Source organism: Maylandia zebra, linkage group LG11 (assembly GCF_041146795.1).
Source record: "Maylandia zebra isolate NMK-2024a linkage group LG11, Mzebra_GT3a, whole genome shotgun sequence".
Lineage (NCBI taxonomy): Eukaryota > Metazoa > Chordata > Actinopteri > Cichliformes > Cichlidae > Maylandia > Maylandia zebra.
The window spans coordinates 27,643,668-27,656,078 of record NC_135177.1 but is presented as its reverse complement, the minus strand read 5'-3'; the positions used below and the strand labels follow the sequence as shown (position 1 = coordinate 27,656,078).

General features: G+C 38.5%; 2 protein-coding genes across 2 annotated transcripts in view; one reads left to right on the top strand and one right to left on the bottom strand.

The window, feature by feature from the left end:
• Positions 1-406: 406 nt before the first annotated feature.
• utp11 (UTP11 small subunit processome component) lies at positions 407-3,959 on the bottom strand. The gene is made up of 8 exons (XM_004551006.5): positions 3,741-3,959; positions 3,522-3,583; positions 3,327-3,429; positions 3,102-3,221; positions 1,267-1,360; positions 997-1,127; positions 752-862; positions 407-656 (listed from the first exon to the last, which is right to left on the bottom strand). The coding sequence occupies exons 1-8, from the start codon at positions 3,798-3,800 to the stop codon at positions 573-575; spliced, it is 765 nt and encodes a 254-aa protein (XP_004551063.1). The 5' UTR covers positions 3,801-3,959; the 3' UTR covers positions 407-572.
• Positions 3,960-10,247: 6,288 nt separating this feature from the next.
• The window catches only part of fhl3a (four and a half LIM domains 3a), a 36,257-nt gene continuing 34,093 nt past the window's right edge, over positions 10,248-12,411 (top strand). The window contains exon 1 of the mRNA XM_004551005.6: positions 10,248-10,474. The gene's annotated coding sequence lies outside the window, so the exon portion shown is untranslated. The remainder of the gene's footprint in view (positions 10,475-12,411) is intronic.

Genomic DNA, 12,411 nt, shown 5'->3' with positions numbered 1-12,411 from the left:
GCCAACTTCTACAAAGTATGGCATTTATTTAACTACAGTTCAGCTTGGATCTTAATATTATTACTACTAATAACACTACTTTTACTACTACCCAGAAAAGAGTGAGGTGTGGGATGCAAGTCTTCTTCATCCTCTTAAAAAGAGTATGCTAAAAACAAGTTTAAGAACCACTATAATAACTTCTGGGAACAAATGCACTTATGGCTCTCTTCTAGTTGCCTTAGATTGGAACACTCATGAAGAACACTAATGCCCCCTAGTGGTAAAAATATATATATATATATTTCTTAGCTAACCAGATCATACAGCACCCCTCGAGTCATAGAGCCTGAGAGCTCTCCACTTCTTCACAAGCAAAGAAATCCTTAAAATATAAGTTGTCTCCAAATCAAGAAATTAAATCCAATTACAAGTTCTTTTGATATTTATTTGAAACAAATTAAGCATAGTTGATAAATATATACAAAACTGAATTTTTATCCTTTGCCTCTGCTGTGCAGACCCATAGGATTCGAGAAGTTCATTATTTTCAAGTATCACCTCCCGACAGTGATTTTCTTTCCCTCCTCTTGTCAACGTTTCCTCTTAGCTTCAAACTTGTAAATTGCTGCAGAACTGGTGGTCTCCTTCTTTACCTTCACTTTCTTGAACTTATCCTGTACAAAGGCAAAACATAAAAAAAAAAAAAACTGAAATGAAGACAGTCATAGCACACCAGCACCAAAACTTTCAAGAACCATGTCCTCCTCACCTGCAGGTCCTTACGGGTCTGAATTTTCTGGCTGATGACAAACATTTTCTTTTCTCTGTCAATTCGCTGGGAAAGTATCTTGTATTGATGTTTCCTTTGCTTTGCCAGTTTCTACAGGTACAAATCACATAGACCCATCAGTGGAATGAAATGCCGAATCTTAAACTTTATTACCAATGAACAATTCCGAGGAGCTAAATTTTAAAGAAATATTCAAAAAATGAATAAATATCATCTCCACAAACCCCCAGAGCACGCGGGTCTACAGCTCCCTGTATTCTCTTGGTTTCCAGTGTTCCCAGACTTGGTCTGTTGTACACTCTGTCCACCAGCTCTGGAGCTGTGTTGAGGTGGTCCGCCAGGTTAAATGACTGCACTGAGGGAGAATAAAAACAACTTCTCAGGCAATCTCAAGACTGAAAGCACAAGAGGAAAAGGATAGTTTGTGTGTACAGCACTTACACATTTCCAAGCACTCACTAAATTTATTAAATCTACCAAACGCTTATATTTACCTTCTTTTTTGGAGTCCACAAAAAATGTGTGCTTGTTTTTTGGTTTGCTCTCTGCATCCAGAAGATGGAGCTCTCCTTTCAGCCTCTCAATTTTCTGGAAGTACATCATATACCCAGAAAGATTGACCGAGGCACCACCACAGATATAAATGATGGTGATAATATCTATGCTCATGCTGCTGCCACTGCCCTTAAACTACTAGGCACATGTACCACCACAGAGCCCTCTCATTCGTTACTGCAGATGGCTACTGGAAATTTGCCTTTTCAGGAACAGAAACCCTTCATCCCCCTTTATATTCCAGTACTAGGCCTACTCTGTGGAGCCTTTGGAAACTGAACAGTTTTCAGAGGGGAACAACTTTTACCATTTGGTTTAACGTTTAATTGTGATGTGATGCAATGATTTGTATGTTGAGAAGTTATTTCTTTGTTGTTTTAGGTTTTCTTTATGTTTCCAAATTGCGAACTCATGCTGTTGGAAAGAGTCATGCACAATATGCATTTTAAAAATATTAGTGCAAGGATAATATATAGCCTGGGTACACTGCCCTGCAAAGTAACCACTTCCAAAATGGTATCGTGAGTATTTAAAAATTACACTGCAGTAGCATTGCTTTTAACATTTAAGGGGTATAATGTATATCCATACCATTCTTCACCTTTGCTATTCGTGTGTATTGACTTAATTTTCAGATCTTCACAGGTGCATTTCTGATGTCTAAAACAAACTCTTAACATCTCTCATTAAGAAAGCTTCATACATGCCAAATTCACTTGTTACTGGTCCTGCATCAGCAGTGTGTTTGGGGTCATGATCATGCCAAAGAATGAAGCCGCTGCCAATCAGAAGCTTTCCAGAAGGTGTTACGTGGAGACTCAAAATCTCGCTGTACTTTTTGGGTTCGTAATTTTATCAGTTTTAACAAGATCTTCAACACGACTGGCTGAAATGCTGCCTCACACCATGACAGAGGCTCAGTGTTCTCCAGATGGCCGTAGACACTCACTGTCGTACTTCTCTCTTGACCTGCGCCGTACATATTTATGACAATTTGAAGCAAAAATTTCAATTTGGATTCACCACTCCATAAGACGTGTTTGCCACTGATTGTCAGCTGAGTTGTTATTTAATTTGGGATACCTCAGCCTGTTCCCGTTGCTTAAGAATGGCTTGTGTCAGGCCATATTTATTCCTATTTTTTAAGCACATGACTTTTTTTAGTTATTGTTCATCTGCTGCAGATACTTTTTAAGCCCCGCCACTTCTGTTGTCCTCCCTTTGGTTTTCAGCTAATAGCACTTTGCCAAATTGTCTTCTATGTGTAGACAGACAAGTAGTTAATTGTTGAGGAGCATTTTTAATGCTTGGATGATTCGCAGATCAGTATTAAATACTATTTTAAATAATTACAAGAAAGACTGGCTCGTTTGAAGCAGTATATAAAGAAATGAAGGGTGAGTCAAGACTTTTGCACATTACTTTACCACAGTAGTTACTGGTTCAAAGATGTTATGATGTCACCAACCAACTAATTATCTATCAGTCAGATGCCTGGTGTAATCCAGTAAGATGATTTGTAGTAATGAATCTCATAACTGGTCAACAAGCATTTCCAAAAAACCCAAAACAACAACAACAAAAACAAAACCCAACAACATCACACTAATTGAACAGAACAGAAAAATGCAAATTTGGTTATAAGGCAATGAGATAAGCTGTGGCCACTGAGCCTACTTTAAGTGAAAAGTGAGCCTATTAACAAGTCAGTTTTGCCACAGTGGTGGTATTTTGTTTCTTCTGCATGACTTATTACATGGAAATTAAAGGTTACCTTAACTTCTGCAACCCTTTTCATCTCCACGTAGTTGATATCCTGCGTCCTCATCATTTTCTTCTGTTCCTCGGTCACCTCCTCCTGCTCTTTTGGTTTTTTAATTACGTGAACTCCATCCTGTCAACACACCACAAGATAAAAAAAATTAAAAAAAACGCTGAGGCAAAACTCATATATGACCAAATCTATGAAGCAAGGAGGTGCTTCTTGTTGCTTTAATACCTGCAGTGCAGAGCTGATCATCTTGAAGTAAAATTCATCCGGGTTCTTCTCCAGAGCTTTCTTTCGCAGAGCAGCGAGTGTGTTCTGTTTCTTATGATAGTCACTATACCAGCAGACAAGGCAAACTTAAACATCCTATCTTCAAAAGGTAAACACAACTATAAAGTGTGGCAAAAAACTTGCACTTTTCCTTACTCTGCACGGAGTTTGTAGTCCTTCTTCTTCTCCAGCAATCCCAGTTGTTTCCTGAAGCCGGGCTACACACGCACACACAAACAGACAGGACAGATCCAACATTAGTATCTATTACTGTAAGTGTGTGTGTGTCAGAAAAACAACCGAACACACGAGAAGTATGTTGTTTTGCCTTGGCTAATAGGCTAACGAGCTAGCCAACAACATTGCAACGCTCACCTGAGATCTTTCATGGTGGTTTCTCTGTCGAGATTTCAGTGCCTTTCGGAACGAGGACATATTTGTGAAATGACCCCGACCGTATACACGCAAAAATAAGTTAAAACAGATTAATATAAGACTTATTAAGCACACACACACAGATATCTAAAGCCTCCTTGCTGCCTCTGGTTTCTAGTGCTTCCCTGTGAGAGGGACACGTGGGTTCCTGCCTGATTCAGAGCGAGCCGTTTTTCATTTCGCTGTCGCAGATTCGCAACTCAAATTCCGCTGAAAATGTCGTCATATTTTTAAAATCTGGAGCTCAGCAACAAGTTGTATAACTATTTAAAATTATATATTATTTTTAATTTACATTTTAAATAAAATTAAACATGTTTTAGACAAATTAGAATAGTCGGTATTTTGGTGTTGCTTATTGTACATTCGGGTAGTAACACTAGGGGGCACTGTTGCATATGAAATGTTGATAAGATAACCTGTACGTGCGCTTCAGTGTATTATACAGAGGAGAGAAGAAAATATTAAGCAAAGCATTTTTAGATATATTTAAATAGTAAACCCAGCTAAAAATTCATTATTATAGTTTTCTGTGCATTTGTAATCTTTATCCAAAAACATACATTAAATATATAGGCTATTTTTTTAATACTTACATGGGCTTTCTGGTGAAAATACTACTGAAAATCTGTTTTATTAAAACCCAGCATTTTTCTGATTCTGACTATAGACGATTGAAAGGTAATTAAGTATTTTGATTATTAAACTTTTTTTATTGATAATTTTAATATTTTTTAAATCAGTAATATTAAATTATGAAGTTATTTTGATATTATTAGTCTACATAGATGGGGAAAAACAGTGACATATTAACCAGTTATTTAATACATTTTCTAATAAATGTTATGTTTAAAAAAATCAACTAATGTAATATCATTGAAATCCGAAGCCCTGTAATTTGGTTGTCTTTTGGTTTTAAATGTTGGGTCTATAATACTACAGTTGTCGTGCTGTAAGGCTTACTGGCAAAGACAAGCTGAATTAATCTTATTTATCTAACAAGTACTCTCAGGCTATATACAAGCCAGACTTGGCACAGGAAAAAAAAAAAACCCCAAAACAAGTGAGGGTACTCATACACCAAATTGCTTTGGTTATTATAATAACAGCCAGCATTTGCCAGAGAGCACAGTTAACACTAATTGGTAATACGTTTATGTTTTTCCAACATGAGCATTCACTGCGTGTTTCTGTTGGGATTCCAGACCCCTATTTTGATTAATACCCACTCCAACAGGCCTAAAAAGGATTACACAGAAATCCTGTAATATGCCTTAAAACAATCACATGCTCTCAAACAGAAAACAAACTCAATTACACTTAAAACATTTATATGTGCTTTTCTTATGGCTATAGAACTAAGACACTGTGACTTTAGCTCACATGCTTGAAATGAAATATATACATGAGGAATTTCTGTGTTTTTCTTTCTTTCCACTCTGAAGATGAGGGTCAACCTTTCTCTCTGTGAGAAAAGATTCTCCACTTCCTGACATTTCGGGGAGACAAAGACAAAGCCGCAACGGCACCAGTCCCTAATCTCACCCAGGTTCTCAACTCTCTGTGGGACAAAGCCAGCGAGACAGAGAGTGATATTCCTCTTAACAGCCATTTTCTCCGATGGAAGCCCACTATCTCCTCACCAACCGCAAGGAATTTGTTTTATATGTGCGAGATTTGCCTGGCATGCAGAATGTCTTGCGGGTGATGAGACCTCTGAATAGGATCAGTTTTTCCACATTATGTCACGGGCTTGTTTATCAGTGTGATGGCTAATCACCCCGATTCCTGTGAAGGTTTCAGCCCAAGGCCCCACTGATCCACTCACCCACTAACATGTATTTAACTAGGCAAACACAGACAGCCAGGATTTACGGGTTAATGTCTGCCTTCTGACTTACTGGGCTCCGTGCTGTTTAATTCATGTGAGTATTTATCATTACAAGTAAAATGCCTGGTGAGCCACGGCAGGGGTAAATGCTACTTTGGAAATCGGGGACTTGTAACGAGCTGACACAAGAACAGGAGCACAACAGCTTGTGGGTTTGTTCATGGTCAGCAATGGAGGAATGCCCTTGCAGGGCAGATGCAGAGCCATTGGGTTTTCAAATATGACCTCGTAAAAATAACACTGCTGACTTATTGTGAGGCTGCTGCACTCGGGGTGAGCTCAGGACTTTGGTATGTCTCCCCTGGCCGTGGTTGGTCTTCATCTGCAACGGGCCATTTGACCAACCCAGTCGAAAAATGGACGGGCTACAAATTTCTCCTGTGTGATTATTTAGTTGTATCTCCTAAGAGATTGAATAAGTTGCTGTCAGCGGTGGAAAGTAGTGTTCGGGAAATTCTATTTACATCATTTCTATTTTCTAGTACATTGTATATATAACCTTTATTCTTAGATGGAAATATCAAACTTTTTACAACATCTGGCAGCTACACTTCAAACTGACTTAAGAATTCATTGGAGTGAACCCATTATGCCTACTTCTATATCCACAATGCCTTTTTCTTGGCACACAATTTAATATAATCCCTATTTACTTCATACCAGGACTTCATGCAGTTGCTCAGTCATCTACTTTCAAGATGCTGTAGCTCTTCCCCCTTTAAGGAAACCTTTAGGCCAACTTTCTCCTGATTGGCTGCCTATTGCAAACAGAAGATGAAGATGTTTTCATGTAGTTAGCAATTCTGTCAAGCATCTTTCCTCTTATGAATTCCTCATATGGTTTAGTTTAGATAACTAAGAAGGTAAAATGACCCAACATTAAGAAAAGAGCATTAATAAACAAAACAAGAAGAAACACTCAGTATTATATTATATACCCCAGAAGGATCCATTGAGCACCCCAGATTTATCTTGTGACTGATATACTAGATAGTTTAAAAGTATTTATATTGATTCAGTCTAATGGTGTAACATATAGTAATGTGATGCATAGCTTTTCCCTTGTAATAGAACAGTGTTACATTCTGCTTCTTTATGCCCAGTTCCCAGTAAATTACAACATAGGGGCACTACTGGGTGGGATTCTCACAATAGAAAGTTAACCACAAACTCTTGTAAAACAAAATTGTCTACTATTAAGTGTTGATATGGTGCTTATTTTCTCTGCTTGAGTTTTGAGAGTGTATATTGTGCCATAACTGGTTTTATACTCCAAGCAATCATGGCTGCAAAGTGTAGAAAAAAGGGTCATTGTTTTTAGATCAGACCTGATGTGCTCTGTAAATAAGCTCTAATTGCTGATATCAGCAAAAGCCTTTATTCTTAAATTGATAGTCTTGTGATAGGTTATTTTGAGTTTATCTTTGATAATTGATAGACAGTGTGCTCCACGTACTTCTCTATCTAAAGCTACAAAGACATTGTAAATTCAATTTAAGTATCCAAACACCATTTGAGTTCATGCTATTTCGTGCCTCTCACCACTAAATATGTCGATATTTTTATTACATTATAGCGGGACGTCACGATGTCCACTTGCCATTATGTATCGTGTGAAAACACACACAAATTGTACAGGACACATTTAGATATCACTCAAGTGGGGCATTTAGCAATTTAATAACACCATTGGTTTTGTGCTCAGGGTTATGTTGTTCATTTGAGCTAATTTGCCTCAGATGTTTCAAAGCCACACGTCCAAGAAAAGAGCGTGTTGTGTGTAGTTTAGCACATAATAATCAAAAACATTCATTGCATAGCATTCACTTTAGACATTATGATCCATTTCTGTTCATGATCAAGTCACATTCAGTTGACTCATATTAAACCTTTAACTTGTTTTGCAAAACTAAAATATAAATGTTTAAGGTAAAGGTCACAGTTAACTTGGTTACAAAGTAAGAAACTCATCGGACTATCTCGACCACGATGAATTGACAGGCCTGTAATCCTGTAATGTTTCACACAGCCTGATGGGACCACGCCTCAGAGTGTAAAATTAGAATTCATAATTAGGGGGTTGCGTGGAAGTGAGGGGTCAAACGAGTGGGGATCACACTCTTTCAGTTTTCAAAGAACCATGAAAAACAACATGCCACATGGTCGGAGGGTTTTGATTTGAACTTTAACTTAATATGGGATATCCTCTGTTGCTCGTCCATAAACAATCAAGAAACAACGATGCCATATTAAGTGAATGAAATTAGCAGGAATTTATATTGTAGTGTTTAGTACTTCTGAGCACTGGCATTTCTTGTGAAAGTCTTATTTGAATGAGAAGTGTATTGACTGATCGCTGTTCTTATTTACTGATGGTGGTGCAGCTGTTACACAAAGTATGTCCACAATGTAATACAAACATCTAGTCAGTTATTTCTCATAGAGTGAAGAGATCTTTTCATCTCTCTGCAATAAATTTACATGAAACTTGCTTTAAATAGTGAGTTGAATCCCAGTGATAACAAATAGCTAACAGATAGCTGAGGATGGACACAGAGAGTTTTAAGTTAGTATGTTAGTGCCTTACAGCCAGAGGGCTTTTCAGATGGCTGAAACAGTGTCTGAAACCTTTTAGCCCTTTACACTGGCACATTTCTGAAACTGTCACTCGGCACACATCACCCAGAGACTAATCCTGTTTTGTTAGGTGGAAGTGAGAAAGGTTTGAAATTCTCTTGCATGGTCTGTTTTTGTTGTTTGCAAAGCTGTTTGTGACACTTTTGATTGAAATGCAGTGTAACGTGAATAATGTCTTCCAGGAGAAAGCGCGCACCACGGTTCACATCTGCGTGGCGTCGTGACGTTTTTTACTTGACCTTTATGTGGCCTTTGATTGAGGCCAGCCTAAAATAAGAGTATCAAATAGCTTGCCTTGCAAGAAGCATATAAACCACAGAGAAGGTTTGAAAATTGAGATCATCAAACTGTGAGAAGATTAATTACTGGTTCAAATCACAGATATGGTCAGATGGTGCGGTGGGCATTATGGTCTTATCTCCGCCTTACTGAAAACTTGCAGAGCACCCTTAAAAGGAAAATCTATGAGAGGGTCTTCAGTATAGCTGCAAACAGCAGCATGTAATAATAACAATACTGACATCCTTGAAATGAAGTCCTGCAATGAGCTTAAACAGTGGTTAAAAACAGCTTTTTTTGGCCACAGGATGATCTTAGGGGCCGCATCAAAGCAGCATAGGTCAGTATGAGGTCGCCAAGGATTGCTTTAAACTGTGAACTGCAATACAAAGCTATACTAGCAGACTAAAAATATGGAGTTGAAAATTAGCACCACAGTTGTTTAATTACACATATTGAACTGTTAAATGTTGAGGGTTTTTTTTCACCAATTCACAAACAGTTATTCTTTGAAAACTTTTCCTACAGAGAGTGTGGTCTTTGTGGTCTTTGCTATGTTTGAGCTGCTGCTGTGTATATGGTTCAATCCCTAACCACAGAAAGTGTATGGTGACTGCCGACCTGAACGTGCCGTACTGTTTATCATGCATGGAGGCAATTCTGCCAACGATACTGTGTTTAATGGGTTGGGAACATACTGATTCACTGTAATGACTCAAATGGAGATATCAGGATCATTCACTGTATGACAAAACAGCAGCCAGCTGCATCCAGGGGAAAATGTCACTCCCACTTGTTGAGTCATGACAAAAAATGAAACATGGGGTGTGGAGAAATGACCCACACTTTAAAATAGGGAAGTGTAATTTAGCAACTGGGTTTGCTCTTTACCCTTTTTGGTAATGTAACTGCATGAAAAGGTCAACAAATGTCACTTAAAAAGCAAGAGATTTGTGTGTTTTAGAAAAGCAAGAATGTCTTAATACATATCTAGGCTGCTTGCTGCTGTTCACTTTCACCAGTTAATATTTATACTTACACATTATTTAGACTGTAGGAAATATAAAGTCTCTATTTGAAGCCAAGTCATTAATATCTGGAATTGATCTGAGACCAAAATGTCAGAGCATTTGAACACTATTATATGCATCCATTCATGCTTTATTTATTTATTTTATCGAAATGTATTTTATTTTTTTTACCCGCTTCTCCAGTTGAGGGTGCTGGCCTGGCTGGAGTCTATTCCAGCTCTCATAGAGTGGTCACGTCTCATGTGTATTAACTCTAAACATTGCATGGGAGGTTCACAGATAATTTCACATTCATCTGTCAGACTTTTTACTTCTGCTTGATTTATTTACTAACCGGCTGATTGCTTGTCAGAATTAATTAAGGAAGCTCGTGAGCAGTATCGCCTTCTCCACCATACTTATTGTAAGTCGGTGTTTCCTGTTAAGGATATTAACTCGGCTATAATATGTAATTCTACTAAAACTGACAGCAGCACGGAAAAAATAAGGCCCGGTTGGGATGTACCCTCCACTGCCTAGACTACTCTCAGGTCTCGTTTGAAGTCGCTGCAGGGAGGGAGGAAGGGAGGAATGTTTTTTGGGGGGGCGGGATCTTGTGACTCACCAGCAACTTCCTCAGTAGTAGGACAAAAGTAGCCGGCAAGCTGCATCCCTCTCTGCCGCAGAGGTTTATCAACAGTCAGAGGAAACACAAAAAGTTGCACAGTTGCGGGCGACACGTCGGAGGAGCGATCTGCGAACTGATCCCAGTCCTGATCTGAGCGAGTGCCTGCAGAGGAGGAGGCGGGTTACCACTTTGAAGTTCCAAAGGTGCCTCCAGACTTCAGAGACCCCTGGTAGGATTCAACTTTCTTTTAAAAAAAAATATAGAGAGAGATAGAGACTTTTCCTCTCCTTATTATCACGGTATTCCTTTTTACTAAACAATGAATTTACCTTTCAAGCAGGAAATTACTTCGCAAAAGATGGATCATGGCAAAATAAAGTAACTTATACATACTGACTCTTGGTGAGGTATTCAGCTGAAAATACATTTCACAAAGAATCTCGAGTTTAAAGAACTTAAAGTGTTGTAATTACTAGTTGTGTCATTACTATTTTATATTCAGTAAATGGATAATAAATAACAGCCTATGATTGTGTCTCGTGGCAAAAGTTTACTCTTTGTGAAATGTATTTTCAGCTGAATAGTGATCAGCTTACTGAAATACTGATTATTATTAGTTGTCTTTCATGTGGTTGTACTGGTAGCACTGCACTTAGCTGCACAGTATGAGCTTCATGTATAATTTAACATCTTAAGATCACATTTACTCTGTACTATTCATGTTGGGAATTGCAAGAAAAGAGCAGGCTTGGGCTTGACATTATGACAAGTATTAATCCTTCACACCTTAGTCAAACACAGGGCCCGTGGATAAGCCTGCAAAGTAAAACCCAGAGACATTTCAGGGGGTCTGAATCTTTTCTGTCTGTCTATGTGTTTTTCTCCTTTCTTTTCTCCTTTGCTTTTCCTTATTATTGTAAAACAGTATATGCAAACATGCAAATGAGGCATAAAACAAACAATGGAGAAACAGAGTGTGTTAGTTTGTGTGACCCACTGAACTGTGTCGAGGAAGGATTAAGGAGGAACTTTTGTGCCACTGAAGCTCCTGGCTGAGCAACGTGTGAAGGCCTCACGGAGCAAAGTCCCTCGGGCTTAACTTGTCATTTCTCCAGCAGAACAAAGTGGGGTATGGCAGTGTGCGTCTGGGATGGGTGTGTCTGTACTGCAGCTTTGAGGTTTGTGTTGGGCGTGTATCGTGACATCATAATGCATAGTAGCAGTGTCATCCTTGTGGTGATTGTTTGGTGTTTCATCTGTTGTGTCATGCGGGTGCAGTGGGCATGCGGTGAGAGTAACGTGTTCACAATGGGATAAAGTTTAATCCAAGGATTGAAGATGGAAATGGTGTTTATTTTTATTTCTACAGCGTAAGCAGATTACAGACACAAAGTATTGTGTTTTTTCTCGGGTATAGTTGGAAGGGCTTTCAGGGACATAACGACTGCTGTTGTGCTGACACTACATGTGATGCCAAGTTACAGACTGAAGATGCAAATTCAGTTTTTCCATTGTGTTAGGAGGGTTTTTATTACATTGCAGTGCCTGTAACAGATCATTAACATACAAAGATTTGGTCAAGTTAAATTCTAACCATGCTTTGAATCACTAGGGATCTCAGAAACACAGAAACTGTTATGCAGCACTGACATACGATATTGTCACCATATAAAGTTGATATGGCACTTACAGTTGCATATTTGCATATCCAGCAGATAAGGAACAACACAGGCTTTTGTTTAGAGCTCTGAAGCTGGCCAAACAGTGAGCATAGCTGTGATATTGACTTTCCTTTCTTAGTTTTGTTCTCTCAACTAGTTCCTGTTTGTTAGCTTTGTCTGTCTGGAACTCAGCATGTAGTTTACAGTCACACTTTCCAGCTTTAGCTGGGAATAGGGTTTAATGAGAGCAGAGATACGCAGTGAGCACAATAAAGTTAGGATGAGGACACGAGAAATGAGAAAATAATGAGGCAAAAATGCTGATACTCTTTGCAAATGAAGGAACCTGTGGATCTGGGTGATGTCTTTGTGATGAGCGAATGCTTATGCATAGTCTCTTGATCCATTGTTAAAATTAAATTATTATTAGATTTAAAGTAAGGGCTTGACTCCTGAAACCCAGTGGTTCCTTAAAAACATATGTCTTTGTGGAGCAGCTGAGCCT

Bases quoted from the DNA above. Each gene is read 5' to 3' on its own strand.
- utp11 (XM_004551006.5), bottom strand. From the start codon at position 3,800: ATGTCCTCGTTCCGAAAGGCACTGAAATCTCGACAGAGAAACCACCAT. The intron at 3,222-3,326 runs GTATTAAAGCAA...GTGTGTTGACAG, and splicing joins TGATCAGCTCTGCACTGCAG to GATGGAGTTCACGTAATTAA. The intron at 1,128-1,266 runs GTAAATATAAGC...ATTCTCCCTCAG, and splicing joins TGTGGACTCCAAAAAAGAAG to TGCAGTCATTTAACCTGGCG.